Source organism: Notamacropus eugenii, chromosome 1 (assembly GCF_028372415.1).
Source record: "Notamacropus eugenii isolate mMacEug1 chromosome 1, mMacEug1.pri_v2, whole genome shotgun sequence".
NCBI lineage: Eukaryota > Metazoa > Chordata > Mammalia > Diprotodontia > Macropodidae > Notamacropus > Notamacropus eugenii.
Window position 1 is genome coordinate 41,923,606 of NC_092872.1, and position 20,378 is coordinate 41,943,983.

The following is a 20,378-nucleotide window of genomic DNA, read 5'->3' on the forward strand; positions in this document are numbered from 1 at the left end:
CCATCTCTCCCCACCCCCCACTCCTGGAGAGCATGCACCCCATCCACTCCTTCCTCCAAACTGTCATCCCTTCTGTTACCCACCCTTCTTCCGTTCCCCTTCCCCTCTATTTTCCTGTAGGACAAAATAGATTTCTATACTCCTTTGCCTGTATATCTTAATTTCCAGTTGCATGCTAACACAACTTTTAGCACTGATTCTTAAAACTTTTTGAGTTCCATATTCTCTCCCTTCCTACCCACTCACCCTCATTGAGAAAACAAGCAATTCAATATAGGTCATACATGTTTAACAATGCAAAGCACTTCCATAACAGGTATGTTGAAAAAGACTAACCACATTTCCCTCTGTCCTATCCTGCCCTCCATTTATTCCATTCTCTCCCTTGACCTGTCCTCCCACAATAGTGTTTGCTTCTGATTATCCCTTTTCCCAATTGGCTGTCCCTTCTGTCTTCTTCCCTCTCTTATCCCCTTGCCTTCCTTCAGGGTAAAAGAGATTTCCATATCCAGTTGAGTGTGTGTTATTTTTCCTTAAGCCAAATCCCATGAGAGTAAGGCTCACTTATTTCCTTTCATCTCTCCCCTCTTCCCCTCCATTGTGAAAACTCTTTCTTCCCTCTTGTATGTGAGATATTTTGCTACATTCTACCTCTCCCTTTCTGTTACCCCTAGTACATTCCATTCAACAGTAAATTTTGTATTTTTTAAGTATTTTCCCTTCATATTCAGCTCAGCCTGTGCCCTCTGTCTATGTATATACATATATATGTGCATATATATGTATATATATGTATGCATATACGTATATAGATAGACAGGGGGCACAGGTATGTATATATATGTGTGTGTGTGGGTGTGTGTATACATAGATATATAGATATACATATATATACATATGTATATATATATATATATATATATATATATGGTTGGTTGTTGTCCTTTGTCTTTGAAGAGGACCAAAATGACATCAACCATGATAAAGTGAAATTTCAGTGTGTCCGACTGTGGCTGATCAGACCAATACAAGCTCAGAATGCTCTACAACAGATTGGGCACAGATAGTCCATGTGAATATTTGGGGTGGTTATCCCAAATTTGCACATCCTGTATTTACTTTGCACTGTCTCAATTCTGCTCTGCTCAAAGAGCACAGCACCCTTTCTGATATGAGCACGCCATGCTGAGTGGTCCTGTGCCAGTCTCTCCCATGTTGCACAATCAAATCCAAAGTTCTTGAGAGAGACTTTGAGCATTTCCTTGTATCACTTCTTCTGGCCACCATGTGATTGCCTGCCCCATGTGAGTTCTCCATAAAATAGTCTTTTTGGCAAGCATACATTTTGCATTTGAACAACATGGACAGCCCATAGGAATTGCACCCTCTGAAGCATAGTTTGAATACTTGGCAGTTCAGCTCAAGCAAGGACTTCAGTGTCTGGTACTTTATCCTGCCAGGTGATCCTCAGAATCTTCCTAAGACAGTTCAAATGGAAGTGATTCAGTTTCCTGACATGGCGCTGGTAGACTGTCCATGTTGATATTTGAATTCTTTCTTTCTGACTTCTTGTAATATTTTCTCCTTGACCTGGGAACTCTGGAATTTGGCTGCAATATTCCTAGGAGTTTTCCTTTGGAGATCTCTTACAGGAGGTGATTGGTGAATTCTTTCCATTTCTATTTTATCCTCTGGTTCTTGAATATCAGGGCAGTTTTCCTTGATAATTTCTTAGAAGATGATGTCTAGGGTCTTTTTTGATCATGGTTTTCAGGTAGACCAATAATTTTTAAATTATCTTTCCTGGATCTATTTTCCAGGTCATTTGTTTTTCCAATGAGATATTTCACATTGTCCTTTATTTTTTCATTCTTTTGGTTTTGTTTTATAATATCTTGGTTTCTCATAAAGTCATTACCTTTCATCTACTCCATTCTAATATTTAAAGAACTATTTTCTTCAGTGAGCTTTTGAACCTCCTTTTCCATTTGGCTAATTCTTTTTAAAGCATTCTTCTCCTCACTGGCTTTTTGGACCTCTTTTGCCATTTGGGTTAGTTTATTTTTAAAGGTGTTATTTTCTTCAGCATTTTTAGGGTATCCTTTAGCAAGCTGTTGACTTGCTTTTCATGATTTTCTTGCATCACTCTCATTTCTCTTCCCAATTTTTCCTTCACTTCTCTTACTTGATTTTCAAAATCCTTTTTGAGCTCTTTTTGGAGGCTTTTGACATAGAAGCCTTGACTTTGATGTCTTCCTCTGATGGTACCCTTTGTTCTTCCTCATCTGAAAGGATGGAAGAAAATAGCTTTTTACCCAGAAAGTAAACTTCTATGCTCTTATGTTTTTCTTTTTTGGCCATTTTCCCAGCCAGTTACTTGATTTTTGAGTCTTTTGTCAAGTGGAGATTATACTACCCTAGGCTTTAGGGGTTTTGTACAGCTGCTTTCTGAGATATCTCTAGGGATTTGTAAGTCCTCAGTTCCTCCAAGGTGGCACAATCAAGGGAGAGGAGTTTACTCCTCTCCTGGCCTGCACTCTGGTCTGTCAACAATCACAAACACTTTTTTCTGCCCTGGAACTGAAAGTAGGGTTCCCTCTTCACAGCCACCACCAGCTCCACCACACCAGCACTCCTCCTCACCCCAACACCACCATTCAGGACTGAGACCCAGATCAATTGCTCAGTTCCCTCAGGGTCTTTAGGCCAAGGACTCCAAAAGTGAACACTGCTGCTGCAGTAGCTGCCGCGGCCCTAGGTCCTGGGTCAGATCAAGCTCCCCTCTCACCCAGGTGAAGGAGCTTTCTTACTGACCTTTGAAACTATCTTTGCATTTGTGGATTGAAAATTCAGGGAAGCACAGCTGCTACCTGTGATTACACACAATGAAGCCTGCTCCAGTCCTGTCTGTGCAATGTGGCCCAGGCTAGGCTGTGCTCCACTCTGAGCCTGGTGTGATAGACCCTTCCAGTTAGCCTTCTAGGCTGTCTTGGGCTGGAAATCTGTTTCACTCTGTCATTTTGTGGCTTCTGCTGCTTTAGAATTTGTTTAGAGTCATTTTTTACAGGTATTTTATGAGTTATGGGGGGAGAGCTAGAGCAGGTCCATCCTTCTACTCCACCACATTGGCTCTGCCTTAAGGAAGATTGTTGACCCCTTAAAAGTTGCTTTCCTTTTAGAAAAGTAGATCTAAGAATCTGTGCTAGCAGGTCATCCTGAATGTGAAAGGGTGTTTGCTGTTTCAGAAAATAAAGGAAAGATTGTTGGAGGAGGGAGAGGTTAAGTAATAGGAGGGTAAAATATCAGATAGAAGTAAAGTAGAGGAGTGAGAAAGGATAGGAAATAAGAGATACACACAAACATAAAAATAAAGATTAGGAGTAGAATGTGTTAGGGAAAGTAAATGTTTGTATATGTCTGTCTGTCTGTGTATGTATGTATATTATATATGTGTCTGTGTCTATGTGCATAATCTCTACACTTTATTGTAGCCTTCAGTGAGAAGGAGGGGAAGGAAGGGGGGAAAAGAACAAAGTGAAAAGTGTACAACAAAGAACAAAAGAAAACCTACAAAGAAGCAAAGAAAAGATGAACAGCTCTCAACATAATGTGTAGTATTTGTTATATAGGCTTTGTTGAAATGGAAATTTATTGCTACATATTTTGAATCCTCTTACATGCAGCTGTGCACATGACATGTTTTTTCTTTTCTTATTTTATATGTTTTATTATTTAAGTTTATAACATTTTTCTTTTTCTTTATGCATTATATACCTAAGTTTTAATATTTAAGTCTAAATTTAAAAAAAGATTTTTAAAAAGATGCTACATAATAAAATATTGCTATTACATAAAAAAATTCCTACCCATCCATTAAAGCCCAACTGAAGGGTCCCCTTCTCTGTGTAAGCTAGCATAAATGGTACAGCCCTCCTCCCTTGGAATGTTGTTTATTAAAGTTACTGGTTTATGAACTTTCCCCTTGCTAAACTGGAGGCTTCATGAGGTTAGGGACTGCCTTATCTCATTTTTGTGTCTCCTCTAACAGTGCTCTGCACACAGTTTGCTACAGACATTTGTCAAATTAAATTGACATAGTGTCCTCAGAAACCTTCCCTACCCCATTTATTCTCCAATGAAAATTAATTTCTTTCTCTTAAGAATGGTGCCAAAAATGTGCTAATATTTTGCTTCCATGGTGTTGGCCATTACTAATGCTTGTATCCATAAACCCATTTAGCTGACACCAGAGAATGGATTTTTATAAGCAGTTTTCTTAGGGTGGGGTTTATTTCTGATAAGTGATAAAGAAGAAGACAATTGACAAAGCTATGGTCCCTATCTCTGGGCAATTCCATTCTCTCAGACCCAATAGTTCTGACTACTGAATAGGACTCTCTTTCTGTAGCCTTTACTGAGCATTGCAAAGCATCCTTCCAACATCTTTGTTCATATGTGGTCTATTTGCACATAGAGTCAGGGCTGAGCCAATTAGCTATATTTGTTTGATAAGAAATGTTTTGAGAGGATCAAGCATTTGAGAGATTTCACAAGACCAAAACATGATTTTCATAGTTTGTCCATACTTTCAGGGAATTCAGGTTGAATCGTTTGTATTCACTTACGCTGAAGTAGTGACGATGTTATTCCATGAGGATTATTTCATTATCAAGCACTTTGTAGTGTTTTTTTAAAAAAATAAACCACAAAGAGCTAGAAAGACCCTGCTTACCCATACAGACAAAGGAAAACATACTCAAATCATAAGTACTTGAGATACCTTTGTAAATTCTAAATCATCACATTTAAACCATGCCATACATCATGTTATGTATGACCAGCTGGGCTACTCACAAGACAAAGACTAGCTTTAATGATTTTTCAAAATAAGATTCCCAAGGCTTTAAAGTGACCCTGATTTTATCAGTGTGAGTGCTCCAACCACTAGAGTAATAACAAATAATAATGATAAGGTCAACAATAACCAAAGTAACCATGAGGTACAATTAAAAGAGGACTAAATTTGAAGTCATGGACTCTCAGGACACAAAAGGTCCAGGTGTACTTTATCCTTCCTCATGCCGCCATCTGCCTTTCCTTTGCCCTTGGCTCATTCTTCTGGCATGATGGTTCTTGACTTATAGCCAGCTCCGTGAATGATAGTTAACTAACATTTATTAAGCACGTATTATATGCCAGGCACTGTGCTGAGTGGGGTAGATACAAAGAAAGACAAAAACATGATCCCTGCCCTCAAGGAGTTCACTTTCTAATGGTGGAAGGTGAGGAGCAGGGCTGGTGACAGTGTGAAAATAACTAGTTATGTACACGATATATATTGTGTAAATGGAAGGTAATCTCTGAAAGAAAGCAGTAGTAGTTGAGGAGTGGGAGGGGGCACAGCAGGGAAAGATCTGTTGCAGATAATGGGACTTAAACTCTGTTTAGAAGGAGGGTTGGGGAAGTCAGGAGTGAAAGTGAAAGCATACTCAGCATGGGAGTCAGATAGGGAAGAAGTACAGAATCCAAGAGAAAATGTGGACAGCAAGGAACAGCATGCAGGCCAATGTAGCTACATCATTTTGTACATGGAAAGGATTAAAGATTAAGAAAATAGAAGTAAAATGTAAGAAAAATGGAAAATGGCCAGATTGTGAAGGGTTGTAAATGTCAAAAAGAATGCATTTTAAATTTAATCCTTGAAATAATAGGGAGTTTTTTATGTTGGGGGAGGAGAGGTTAGGAAAATCATTTTGTCAGCTGCTAAATTAGAATATGGAAAGGAAATCCAACTAGACAGCTGTTGCAAGAGTCCATGCAAGAGATCATGAGGGTCTGAACCAGTGTGATGGCTGTGTGAATAAAGAGGAGACATAAGAAAAAGGTGTTGTATACATAGAAATGAAAAGACTTGAGAACAGGTTGGATATGTGCGGTAAATGTGAGTGAGGAATTGAGAATGATGCTAAGTTTATGGTCTTGTGTGACTTGAAGAATGGTGATACCCTCATTATTATAGAGAAGTTGGGAAGATGGGAGCTTGGGGAAAACATGAGTTCTGGTTTTGTATGTCTTGAGTTTGAGATTCCTAGAAGATGCTGAAATTTGATATGCTCAAAAGACAACTGGTGTTTTGGGACTGGAGCTCAGGAATGAGACTAGGACTGAATAAATAGATTTGGGAATCATCTGCATAGGAATACCTGAATCCATAGAAGCTAATGAGATTACCAGGTGAAATAGTATAGAGCAAGGAGAGTAGAGGACACAGGATATAGACCCTTGGGGAGCACTCATGGTTAGTTGGTGTAACCTAGACGAAGGTCCGCCAGAGCAGACTAAGAAAGAGTAATCATATAAGTAAGAGGAGAATCAACAGATGTCACAAAAGAAAATTAGAAACTTGAGAGTAGACAGGAGGAAGGCGTAATCAACTATTAGATCAAATCATTATTATATCAACTAATATCAAAGGCTACACAGAGGTTAAGAAGGATGAGGATTGTGAAAAGACCATGAGATTTGGAAGTTAGAAGACATTGCTAACTTTGGAGAGAGCAACTACAATTGAATTACAAGATTGGAAGTCAGATTGAAGAGGGTTTAAAAACAAGAGAGAAGAAAGGGAAGTAGAGTCATTTACAGTACACAGCCTTGTCAAGGAGTTTAGACACAAAAGAGAGGAGAGATATGAGATGAGAGCTATCAAGGGTGGTTGAATGATGTAAGGGATTGTTTGAGGATAAGGGACACAGGGGACTGTTTGTAGGCAGTGAAGAAGTAGCCAGTTGACAGGGAGAAACTGAAAATAACAAGAGAGGAGGGATGATAGAAGAGATAATCTGTTGGAAAAGTCAGAATAGAATAGAATTTCTTGTGCATATAGAGTGACTTCCATTTGCAAGGAGAGGGACCTTCTAGTGAGGTATTCAGCACCATTGCAAATATGTTGTGTCCTACTTACGTCCGCCATGTTTTTTTATCCATTGCATTTTGAGTCTCTCAGGTTTTTAATTCTTCAGAAATGATAGTGTTCCAGTATCCACAGCTAAATAGAATTAACAGGAGAGTATCTATATTTTTTGTTTGTTAGTTTTTAATTTGACATCTATGTCATGAAAAAGCTTGAGGTTGTTGAGGCACTGCAGTTTCTCCAATATAAACCAGCCTCCTGTTATTCAGTTGTGGATGTAGTTCTTTGTCTATTAACCCTATCTGTATTATTCCAGATATACATACTGATGTTCCATATTGGCTATAACATGGACAAGAAAGATTTTTCATTCATCTGGGTTTTTTAATCTATGGATTGCTAGACCAGTCACCTTTTTTTAAAAGTTTAATGCCTTTTATGTTTTATACCAGCAACATTTCCCAACTTCCTCTTTGCAGATACTGTTTCTCCTTCCTCAAATGTCAGGAGCATTGGATTTTAAAATGTAATGGTTTCATTGTCACTGATAATGAGAATTATAGTTACAGAAATGCTGGCATATCTGTTCCATTTTCTATCTGTTGGCCTGCCAGTTTCATCTATAAATGTTCTTGGGATGGTACAGTTTAGTTGGATCTTATGCCATATTCTCCCCACCCCACTCACATAGTATTTTAGAACTGAGTTTGTGTTCCAAACTGTCACTGCCTTTTACTGGCCACATTTCCTCTATTTAGCAAGAAAATCAAGTATTTACTGGTAAGATTTTTTTGACATTTATTAGTCTCCCCATTGTTGCAACTGCTTTTATGTTGATGAAATTTACACAGAAAATGGTGATAATTTAGGAAAAGAAAACAAAATTTAAAAAAAAGAAAACATGGAATTCAGAGCTGGAAAGTATTTTTGAGATAGTCCAACCCCCACATTTCACAGAGAGGAAACTGAGACTCAAGGAGATAAGTAACTTGTTAAAGATCACATAACTAGTAAGTAGCAGGGCCAATTCTGAACCCACATCCCCTGATACCAAATCCGCTATATTATGGAGCCTCACAGGAAGAAAAAAAGAACAAAAGTGCTATGACAGGGTGTTTTGGAGACCACCAAACAAAGTGGCAAAATGGATTTGGGCCATTGATATAATTGGTACACAAATAGTAGCACAACTCATCCCTCCCTTCTTGTTCACCCCAGATCATGGCTTTATATAAAGTTAAGTCCCAATATCCTCATTTGTCCCAGAATCTCCTAGCTATTACCATGCCACCAGAACATTAGTGTGGGAAACAGGGAAGAGAAAAGAAAACCCTTGGACATCTGAAATCAGATCAGCTTTCAACTAATACCGTTCTAGACCCTGAGGGAAGAACAGAGAGACAAGAGTTGTCCTTGCATAGCAACATGAAGTATGAGGCACCTGGTGAGAGGCATTTGTTAATGACCCTTGTTATTGTAAAAATAATTCCAATTTCTGTAGTGCCTGAAAGTTTGAAAGGTCTTTTAGTCACAACAAACCTATGAGGCTGGTAGTGCAGCAGCAGCTATCAACAAGCTGCTATTGGTGCAGCTAATACAGTATTACAGATGAGGAAACTGATGCACAAAGGAGTTTATAATTCATCCAGTGACAGAGCTAATTTGAACTCTGATCTTGTGCCTACAAATAAAATGCTCATTCTACTAGTCACATTGCCTTAGCAAATTATATATGTATATATGTGTGTACACACACACTCATACATATTCCAAATACTATGCATTTACATATAGTAAATACATTTATGCACGTGTGCATGTTACATTTGTAAATATATGTTAAATACATTTATAGAGAAGCGACATGGCAAAGTAATTAGAGAGCTGGCCTTGGAGTCAGGAAGACCTGGGTTTAAATCCTACCTGTGATATTATCATGGTTATATCAATCTCTCAATGCCCATGCAACTTGAGAGGACCATAAGTTGCAGAGAAGTTATTGATTTGCTCTGGTAGATCAAATTTCTTCAAATGGATGTCTGTATAAAAAGAAAATGAATTGAAACACAGATGCCCACTTCCATCTACATCCAACATTCCCCAGAACTTGCTTGGCAGTTTGACCAGAATGTCCCTCTCCAGTTCAGACAGGTTTTTTTCCTTGTCTATTACCCTTCTTCCCAGGCAGGACCGGATTTCAGAAGCAGGTTGTGTGTGTCTAGGGTGTAAAGTACTTTTGGATGCTTTCAGAGACAAGAACTCTGCTGCTGAGTATTGCCAGGAGGGTTGATTGCTTGGGACCATGCAGTGCTAGCTAATACAGTGGGTTTGGCAGCATTTCACTTGGAATATATCCTTCTTGTGACTTCCCTTCTGTCCCCTTTAGAGATCTTCGTGCTCCAAGGAAGTTTGGGCTCTGAAGAGAGAAGGGGAGGGGGGACCCCAGCCTTCTCAAACTCTTCTCTTAAAGTCTAAAGAAAAATAGAGAATAAAATTTAATAAATTTGCTTTCCTTTTCCTTCCCTTTCTCTACCTTCTCTCCTTTTTCTTCCCGGTCTCTTGTGTCTTTTCTAGGCCCTTCCCTTTCTTCCTGCCTCCTTTCCCCCCCTGGTCTGGAATCCTTTTCTCCCTCCCTCCTCTTCCATTTTCTTCTTTTTTCCATCTCCCTGCTTTGATTTCCTCCCCTTTCCTCCCTTCCCCTCCCCTCCCAAGGCACTGTTCCTATACCTTTAGTAAGTTACTTACAGTAAATAAATATTTAAGACAGTAAGTAGATTTTTCCTAGTGTTTACATCATACCAAACATTACCTTAGGTCTTATTATTATTGGCCTGTTAACTCTGGAGGAAATTCCAATGGGGCTTATAGACCCCTCCCTTCCACATGATAATGAATTAACCCTGGTTAATTAACTGTGTTGACACGCCTTTCTGAAAGCCTCAGTGACTTCCTAACTGTCAAGGACTTCCCTGGGGAGCAGGGGGCTCTTTATAATTAAAATAGGCCATAAGTGACATTTACTTTCTCTTTTATTTCCTGATCTTCAGAAATGAACCCAAAGGCATAGTGTCATTGTCTCTAATATCATTTCTGGGAATTAATGGTACTAAATTATTTAAATAACTTTTATAACATAATTAAATATAATCCATATTTTCCTTCTAAAGGATTTGAATTTGAAAAACGTTCAGTTTGAATTTTTCATACTTTGCATAAAAGGGCAATAAGCACTTATTCATGGTATGCCAGTCATTATACTGGATCTACAGATACAGGTAAGAAGATTGCTGCCCTCAATGAGTTTACAAGCTAATGAAGGAAAACACTATATTACTGGAAGGTGGAAAGGGAGCCCGAGTGGGGGAGTGGGGTGTGAAGGTACCTGATATGGTACATGGTATTGATGTCCAGAAAGTCAGAAATTCAACTAGAGTAGGCAAAATGGGGGATGGAGTTTGGCCAGTCTGATCCCAATCACAAAGTGGAGACTCCAAGAGGAATTTGCCAATGGGAGAAGGAAGTTGGTATAGCAGAGAAATGTTTCAGAGTGAGATCAGAGGAGATGATGGATTTTCCATGGATACTCATGAAATAAAGATTCTTTAAAAAGCAACAATTCAGTGTTGCTTATTTTCACATTTAGATATAGAGGACATATTACATCTGAGAGGGGTCTTTAATTTCTTTATTTCTTACACCATCAAGTACAGTTGTAACAATAAATTCTAGTTCCCAGGACAAAGTGAATGAAAGATACCCTCAAATCAGGTTCATTTGATTGGGGAAAAGAAACCACAAGGAAAAAATCTCAGATCCCAGGATATAAAGTCTTAGATTAAGAGAGATACCAGGAAGCCAACATAGCTAAAGACTCCAAGATACTATGAGGCCATTCAAAAAAAAAAAAAAACCACCCAAAAAAGCACTGTAGCAAGGCATTGTGAGCCAGAAAGAAAAACCCACTCCAGGAATGGGAGGAAACTGGGCATCCAGTGCTTTCCTTTTTTAACTAATTCTTTCTAACAAGACTCTGCCTCATGAAGGAACCCAAGCACTGTTGGCCCCCTCTAAATTTCAGCACCATGAAACAAAGCTTCTATTAACTTGCCTTGGTTACAGTTCTGCATTGAGGTAAACTAGACCTTCATTGGCATATATAGAACAGCCAATTAACATGGACTGGGAAAGATAAGGAACTTGAGGAGCCTAGTTTTCAGTAAAGTGAAACCAACGAGATTTTCGTCAGTGCCTAGGTCAATATCACATTTTATAGACTTCGAACCAGATTTTGAGCTTGTAGCTGGACTGTGGATGGAAAAAAAGAGTCCTATATTGAGGATTATACATAATTTAGCTTTGCTATTTTTTTTATTTCAATATAGCTTAAATTAAAATCCTCCTTTGATACATTGTTGGACTTGGAAAGTGCCCTGAGTTCTTTCTAAAGATTATGCCAGCAAAGTGCAAACTATGCAAGGTCCTAAGCCTGGAAATAAAGTGTTTGTTACTCAAGGACCAATGTAGCTCTATTTGAGTTTTATCCTCAGCCACCAGGTGATAATATTTTTCTGGCCATAAGAATTCAGAGTTTATCAAAGTTAGATAATTGTTGTTTGCTTTGTGGGAGGATGGACCTAGTGCTGATCAAATCTTTAGAAGTTATGGTAAAGGTTTTAAACCTTTGTCAAGAAACCAGGATTTGGATCTGAACCCTTACTGGGTGCTTTTACGCAAATCTCTTTACCTTCCAGCCCATAGTTCTCTTCCGCATGAAAGGAAAGAATTGGGAAATGTAGGCCAGAGACACATATAGCCTGCTAGACTCTGTATGCAGGAATAAATCAGATATGTGGCAGTTTATTCAGGAATTTAATTTGGAGAGGAGTTTCCTCTGCCTACCCCTAAGTGATCTTAGGCAGAGTTGCAGAGATAGCAAGTGGGCACTAATGAATATAGTCAATGATTCTGTTAGAGTTCTTGCAGATTAGGAGTCCTTCCAAATCTTTGTAGTGACATAGTGATCTGGACTTCCTGGAAAGGGTCCTCTGTACTGAATTTCCTTTAGGCATGGTGATACTTAAAGAAGGTGGCAGCTTATCAAGAGAATATATTAATCTCATTGGAAAATTGTAAAGAAAAGAATTGGAAATAATGCAAATAAGTGGGGCAAGGAGTATAATATCTAGGGGTGACTCTTTCAAGAATCCTTGTGTGCCTTGAACCATGTTCTTGTCAATTGCTTTCTCTTCTCATTACACTGTCAAAGAAAGGGAGGTAGCATGGTATGTATAATGGAAAGAATACTGGGTCTGTAGTTAGAGAATATGATTCCAAATCCTGCTACTAATGTCAACTAGTCCTGTAACTTTGAGCACTGGATCTCCTGGGCCTCAGTTTCCTGCTCTCTAAAGCTAGGTGGTTAGACTAGATGATCCCTGATCCCTGATCTTAGCTTTTGTAAAATAATCTGCCAAGAAGGTTTTACCAGGGTGTGGCCTCTCTGCATGCGACAGTTTCTTGGAGCCACTGGTGAGAGTTGGGTGGCAGATGGACATCAAAGGTAGATAAGTAGCTCTGAAAAGGGTTCAGCAACACCTCACACTAGAGATGTTAGTCCTCCATGAACACCCCATACATTCCTAACAAGATAACAAGAACTGGAAGGTATAGGAGGCACTAATGTCCTGATTATTAAAAAGTAAAAACAATTGAGTAAATTTCAGAATGGTCCAAATTCTTAAGGTATGTGGTATGTTAATAATTAAGTATCTATTAAATACTTGCCCTAGGCACCCTGCTAAGTTCTGGAGCTACAAAGAAAGGTAAAAGATAGTCCCTCCTCTCAAGGATCTAACAGTATGATGGGCAAGACAACTAAGTACAAACAAGTTATATGAGAGGTAAATAAAAAAATAACAAAAATGAGGAAGGCACTGGAATTAAAAAAGATCAGAATAGTCACCCTGTAGAAGACAGGATTTTACATGCAACTTGAAGGAAATCAGAGAAGCCAGAAGACAGAGATGAGAATGGAAAACATTCCAGACATAAGAGACAATTAGTAAAAATCTCCCAGAGTCAAAAGATGGAGTGTCTTGTGTGAGGAACAGCAAAGAAGCCAGTGTCACTAGATCAGAGTATTTGGGGGTAAGGTTTGTGAGGTGTAAGAAGACAGGAAAAGAGAATTGGATAATATTATGAAGGAATTTGATGCCAAAGAAGATTTTATATTTGATACTGGAGGTAATAGAGAGCCACTAGATTTATTGACTGGGGGAGTGACATGGGCAGACTTACACAGTTTGACAGCTGAGTGGAGCTGGAATGGCAAGAGATTTTTGGCACCAACTATCAGGCTATTGCAGTAGTCTAGGTATGAAGTGATGAGGGACTGCACTGGGGTCATGGCAGTGTCAGAAGAAAAAAAGAGCATGTGTTCCAGAGATGTGACAAAGGTAAAATCCATATGCCTTGACAATAAATTGGATATAGGGAGAAAGAGAAAAATCAGAAGCCAAGGATGACATCTCAGTTGTTAGACTGAGAGGACAATGGTATTCAGAGTAGTCAAGAATAGGTTTAGAGGAGGGTTCACTTTTGGAAATGTTGAGTTAAACACATAGCTATACACAATGAGCAAAGTCTTAAATGATTGGAAGGGTATGTTTAAATTCTGCATAACTTGGTTGAGCTAAAGGTGATATAAACATAAATTTAAATTCATAGATTTATATAGACGTGGGGAACCTGCATCCTCGAGACTGCATATGACCCTCTTGGTCCTCAAATGCAGACCTTTGACTGAATCCAAGCTTCACAGAACAAATCTCCTTAATAAAAGGATTGGTTCTATAAAACTTGGACTCAGTAGAAGCCCACATGTGACCTTGAGACCACAGGTTCCCTACCCCCGATTTAAAACAATTCCCTCACTTTATAGATGGGGTAACTGCGACCCAGGAACTTTAAATGGCTTGTCCAAGGTCACATAGGAAGAATTTTATTACAGGTTCTCTGACTCCAGAGCTAGTGCTTTTTAATTCAAGTCAATAAGTATTTTTGCATCCCCTACCATGTGTCTAGTGCTGTTCTAGGCAGTCTTTGAGTGGGAGAAAAAAGTGAAGGGGAGAATAACGGAAAAGTTGTAAAAGCTGTAAGACATGAGTCAACCATCACTAACAACTCATTAAATGCTTCTGTGTATCTGACACTGTGCTGGGCACGGGAATATAAATATGAAGAAGGAACAATCCCTATTTTTGTGGACCTTATATGCCAATAGGGAAGACAGCAGTTACTCAAATGGATTTGTGGTCTCATTGATTTGGGAATTCCCTCCAACAATGCAGATTGCAAATCATGCATGCCTGTCCATCTTGACTGGTAGAACCATGAAAAGCTTCATGCAGAACACACTGCTTGAATGATGCCCTGAAGAAAGAGGAGAGATTCTGTGATCTCTGCTCTCTAGGAGTTTATAGTCTAATGAAAAAGACTAGGAGTATACTCAGAAAAAGGTGGTAATTATAGTTAATAGCTTCACTAATAGTCAACAGTTAATAGAATAGCTCATTATATGTGATTCAATTCCCAAATGAGTGGTGCAAATAATGTTTTGTAAATATTCAGAGGAAGGAGACATCTTTGTGGACTAGAGTGGTCAAGTGAGCTTTCATGTGGTGCTGGTTTTGAAGGATACAAAGGATTCATATTGAATGGAGTCTCGCTTGGAGGAAATATTAAGAAAAAAACATAAATCTGTGAAGGATAGGCTGAAGGGAGCAGAACCTAAAGAGAAGAAGGTCTAGCAGAAGTCCATGGCAATTACATATTTTGGACATTACAAGGACCTTTATTAACATGCTGCAATGGAAATGGAGAGGAAGACATAGATATGAGGGATTGCAGAGGAAAAAATGATAAGACCAATTGAGAATAAGGAAGAGCAACTGGGGAGAAAATAAGCTTGGTTTGGGACATGTTGAGTGTGAGAGGGTGGCCACATAGGAAGTTGGACATGTCCAGCTTTTGGAGATATGAGACTGGAGCTTTCAGGTAAGTGATCGAGACCAGGTCACAGCACTAAGCCTAACACAGTCTCAGCACACCATTGTAGGAACTTAGTGAATGACCTTCCAGGACTGACTGTAATTTTCTGCCTACATATTCTTATCCTGGGTCATATTTTCTTGAATGTTAATTTTGAAAATTATGGTGTAGTTAAATCAATTAACAAGCATTTATTAAGCATCTATTATGAGACAGACATCATTCTAGGTGCTGAGGCTACAAAGACAAAAATGAAAGTGTATTTCTTCAAGGAGTTTATTATTAGAATATAAAACATCCTTAGTAAGATTATGAGAATTCAGAATGTGGGTAGCTAGGCAATGGTAAATACGATGAAAGATGGAATTGCATCCAGAATAATGAAAATGAACAAAATAAACACAGTGAAGTTCAAGTATGGCAATCAAAGGAAAAGGGTAGGGATAGAGATATTGAGGACCACATCTTAAAGGATCCTAATAATTATGTGTCAATATAATAGAAAAAATCCTAGGACTCAAAATGGACTTTAACCTAAAAATGGGCATGCAGCATTTACATGAAACTGTAGATAAACACAGAAAAGATCTCTGGTTTCATCAGAATCTGCATAGGGAACTCCCAGTATGGAAACTGTCTCCACCATAACTCTTTATGACTTAGTAGGAAAGATACCTACAGCAGGAAGAAGTTAAATGACTTCGCCTGGACCAGAGACTAGATCAGACCTTCCATAATCCAAGCCTAGCACTCCATTTACTCTGCTGTGCTGCCTTTACATGTGAGGATGTTCATTAGCAGATATTTTTTGCAGGGGAAGGCACAGGAACATAATTAGGTAATTCTTCCATTGCATTTGGCATTGATGAGAAATTTATTAGGAGACTTCATCCACGTTGGGCTCCTTGTTTTAAGAAAACTGTCAAGAAATTGAATGGAGTACAGAGGACATTAATGAAAATGAACATGTAACTGGAAAATTGGACCTCTGAAGAAAGGTTAATGGATTGGAGAATATTTCTTCTGGAAGCAAAATACCAAAGACTAATTCAATAAGGGTCTAAAATTTTAGAAGCTTATTTAGTGGAACAATTTGGCGTCTTCACTGAGGGTAGACTCCTAGGAAATGACCTGCTGTGTGCTTAATAGCAAAAGGAAGATTTTTTTCAGAGTTCATAGACACAAACACTTCCCATTTGTGTCAATGATGAGCTCATCTTTCAGAAGCTGAAAGAGTTACAAAGAGATTGGCTATTCAGCACTTGCCCCTGTCCAGTAAGAAGGAAGAACTGATTATCACATCAAAAGGGAAAGGAAGTGACCACACCATCATAAATTTCCTCCCAAAGAGGTGAATGCCAGACATACCCAAGGCCAGAGCTTCTTAATCTGGGACCTGTGGAATTGATTTTCCTTTAAAGTATATTAATAATTGTATTCCAGTTAAGTGGTTTCTATTGTAATCCTATCTATTATATTCTATATATTTAACACAGTATTTGCAGAAGAGGTCCATAGGTTTCCCCAAACTGCCAGTGGAGTCTATGACATCACAAAGGTTAACCCTTACCCTAGACTTTGGGAGAAAAGCTCATAAAATATTACCTTTAGAGGTGAAAAAAGACTTTAAAGATCATCATATTATTTTTATAAATAAAAGACCCAGAGAAGTTGTGGCTTGCCCAAGGTCACATGGGTAGTTAGTAACAAAGTCAAAATTTGAACCCAGGATCCACTGACCCCAGATTTATAGCTCTTTCCACTGTGCCACCCTATCTCTTGTCTTTCAGAATAAAGAAAAGTAGGATCTCATATAGCCTATGGTTTTATGAGAGGAAGTGTGCTCAAGTTCAGATCATCCTCCCTACATACAGAGGGTATAATCATTGTAGTTTTTATATTTTTTTATGTCATATGTAATCATTTAGTATATGTAAGTGGTCCCAGTGACCATAAAATACATAGCCAGTGACAAGTTTGGTTTGTTTGTTTGTTTCACTTTTCCATTGTTCTGACATATTTTAACTTGTATCAAACATTTAATGCTCCAAGCTTCTGATCGGATAAAATTCCTGGCTGAATTCATTAGCTTGTGAGCCACTCCTTTTCTGCTGTCCCAGTTAACCTGTTCAAACCCTTTTCCAATTTCTAGCCCTAATAAAGAAACTCACCCTCCCTACCCTCATCTAAGCCTGATATTGATAAATGATCCCAAATACTTCACCAAATCTGGGACTGATTAGGAATTCCCCTTCCCATAGCTGACATTTCCTGTTCTCTACCAAGCCCGTTTTTAAGGTATTGAAGTTTCCCTATCTAAATCCTCCTTGCATTCCCCTCATGAGCAATGTTTCTTGTGTCCATGGGGATGAACCTCTGTCTATGCTGCCGTGTAGTGTGTGTCTGTGTGTCTGTGTGTGTTTGTATGTTACATGCTTGTTTTCTTGTTTGTTCCAATTTCCTATAAATCCTTGAACCCATATCTTTGCTTTAACCCAAGTTCTGAGCCCAAATAAAGGAGAAAGGTTCTCCTATTTATCCTATTTTCCTTTGTAATTTGGACTTTTAAAAATAGCTCTTGGCTACCCATTTCAAGTGGTATCATCCAGATCCAACTTTCCCAGGGCCGTTTGAAACTGAGTGGTTAGTCCTATGTACAAAATCTCCTTAATCTAGAATATCAGAGTTTAAGATTCACATACACACACACACACACACACACACACCCACAGTAATATCTTTCACAATTTCTACCAAGGTTGTTAGTAGGGTTTTTTCCCTCCCAACATAAGTTTCCTGAGGTTTGTGTTCTCTTCTATGATTCTTTCTTTAAACTATTGCCAGATATTAAAATATTGAGTACTATATACATTCAAACTTCATCACTTGCGTATTGAAACTCATTGCAATGCTAGATTCTAACCAAGCAGTATTTTCTGGAAATACACTAACCGAGCCATTTGAATGTGGTTGATCCCAATTCTAGTAGAGTACATCTGCCATACTTTGACCCTCTGAGCTCTGCTCAACTGATCACCAATTGCTTTAGCTTTTTCGGAAGGCCATCTAGGAATGACAGTAATGGATTCCTTGGGTATTTTAGCTGCTGCTATGGAAAATGTGTGGTATGTATCTATCTATATAACCAGGGCTATAGGCTTTTGTTCATTCTAGGCTAATTGATTATTATGCCACAGCATTATGGATTATAGGATCATAGAATTGGAGTCAGAAGTGTATCTAATCCAAACCATAATTGAACAAGAAGTCACTTTCCAGCATACCCAATAACTGGTTATCCAAACTACTTGAAGATCATCAGTAAGAAGGGACCCCCTTACCTCCCAAGGCATGAGCTGGATAATAGTACAGTTAGATAGATTTATAACCAGTTGAACAGACATACCTAAAGCCTGGGACCTCAGGATATTATGAGCTCACCATCTAGACATCCAGAGTCTATTTCTTGGAAGAGCTTTAAAATTCCCACCTAGGGGCCAGGCTGTTCTGATTTATTAAAGCTCCCTATAGTTTCCATTGCTTAATCTGACCATGCTCTTTCCTCTAGGTGCCATTTTTGGTACTGTATCCAGTGGCCCTGGGAGTACCTCTCCCAATTCTTCCACTGAGAACTATGATCAGTTCAGCACTACCTTTGCCTTTGGCAAGGTCATGTCTATTAATTGCTTTATTGTTCCACTAACCACCATCTTGACTTACCAAATCAAAGCACCATTCCCTGACTACAACTCCCCTTTAAATATTGTCTCCCCCTTTATCAGATTGTGTTTGTGCAAGCAGGAGCTGTCTCAATTTTACATTTCATTCCCAAGCACTTACCATATCACCTTGCACTTATTGATTCTTTGTTCATTCATCACTGTACGTCTGCAGGCAGAAGCTAGAATGCCAGTTTCTGGGGCATTTGGAGAGAGGATTTCTGCTCAGGTTCAGATTGGACTGCATGACCTGAGAGTCCCCCAAGACTGCCTGATTCTCTAATAGCCTTCCGTGCATATATATCTACTTTAGCATCCTGGTCTATTTGTTTGTTTGTTTCATAGACCCCTGTATATTACAATGATACCACTTTTTCTTTTCCAGGTTCTAGTGAAAAATAACAACCTCTCAGACAAGATCACAGTTTTATCAGGAAAAATTGAGGAAATCTCACTGCCAGAAACTGTAGATGTGATTATTTCTGAACCCATGGGCTACATGCTATTCAATGAGAGGATGCTGGAGAGTTATCTACACTCCAAAAAATGGTTGAAGGCAAATGGTGAGTTGCCTAGCAGGACCATATCAAAGCACTTCCTCCTTTGGAAATTCTGCTAGCAGTATCTGAAAGGAATATGGCATTTCTGTAATGCTTTTAAACTGTGGTTCTCTGAAAAGGTTGTACAAGTTGATGAAGGCATGAGAAATAGAATTAGGAAAATTAAATGATTTGAGCTGAAGAACCCAGAAATCATAGGACCATTAATGAATGGGTAGGATTCCAGGCAGTGAGTATTCTAAGTTTCTCCTGCCACTTGGCTTTCTAAAAAGGAGTACATCACTTTTTTAAATTTTCATGTGTAATTTAGGATGTCTCCTTATAAAAAAAATGTTTTTGAGAAATTGAAAGTAACATTTCAAAAATGATGAAGATTTTAATTGTTCCCCCATTTGCTTCCAAAGAAAGTTTGAACTTGAACATTTGTAAGTATTTTTAGGATCCAGGATCCAGGATTTCATCAATTCAAGTTCTGTCTCCACTCTGTGCAAATCACAACCCTTTCTGTGCCTTAATAAAGGGATCCTTAATCGTTTTGTGTGTCATAGAATTGTTTTGACAGTCTGCTGAAGGCTATATATATGTCTTCTCAGAAAATAAAACAGGATACCAAAAAGAGGTGTCCCAAACGTCTTAGTGCAATTTTAAGCTATGAAAGCTTTAATTTTTATTATTAATGTATTGCTAATTAATACATTAATGTGACATTAAATTAATTAATTAATAATATAATAAAACTTTAATAGCTTAAAACTGCACTGAGGCTTTTGGGATACCCTGTATATAGAATTATAAAGAAAATCAATTATATTGAAATATAGTTATAAAAATATTTTTTAAAGTTCATGAACCCCAAATTAAGAATTACTGGGGACTTATGGATGGTCTTCAGGCATAGCTGCACTTACTACTATGCTTGACACATAGTAGGTGATTAGTAAATGCTTGTTGATGGATTGCTGTATCTGGAAAAGATCTTGGCCGAATAGCTCCTAGTGATGAGCCTCTCCACCTTTAGATTTTCTGCCTGTAGTTTAGGCCCCTTCTAGGACAGCAGGCATAACTTAGTTCATCTTTGGCCTACACTCAAAACTTTTCTAGCTTAGCAAAACCTGCCAGAGCTGGCATTCTCTCAGC

At 38.5% G+C, this 20,378-nt stretch overlaps 1 protein-coding gene across 3 annotated transcripts in view; it reads left to right on the forward strand.

The window, feature by feature from the left end:
* Positions 1-20,378, forward strand: part of LOC140497018 (histone-arginine methyltransferase CARM1-like) — a 274,761-nt gene that overhangs the window by 209,222 nt on the left and 45,161 nt on the right. For all 3 annotated transcript variants that reach the window (XM_072597490.1, XM_072597499.1, XM_072597508.1), the window contains one exon: positions 19,067-19,244. In XM_072597490.1, the coding sequence (XP_072453591.1) occupies positions 19,067-19,244 (178 nt within the window). The remainder of the gene's footprint in view (positions 1-19,066; positions 19,245-20,378) is intronic.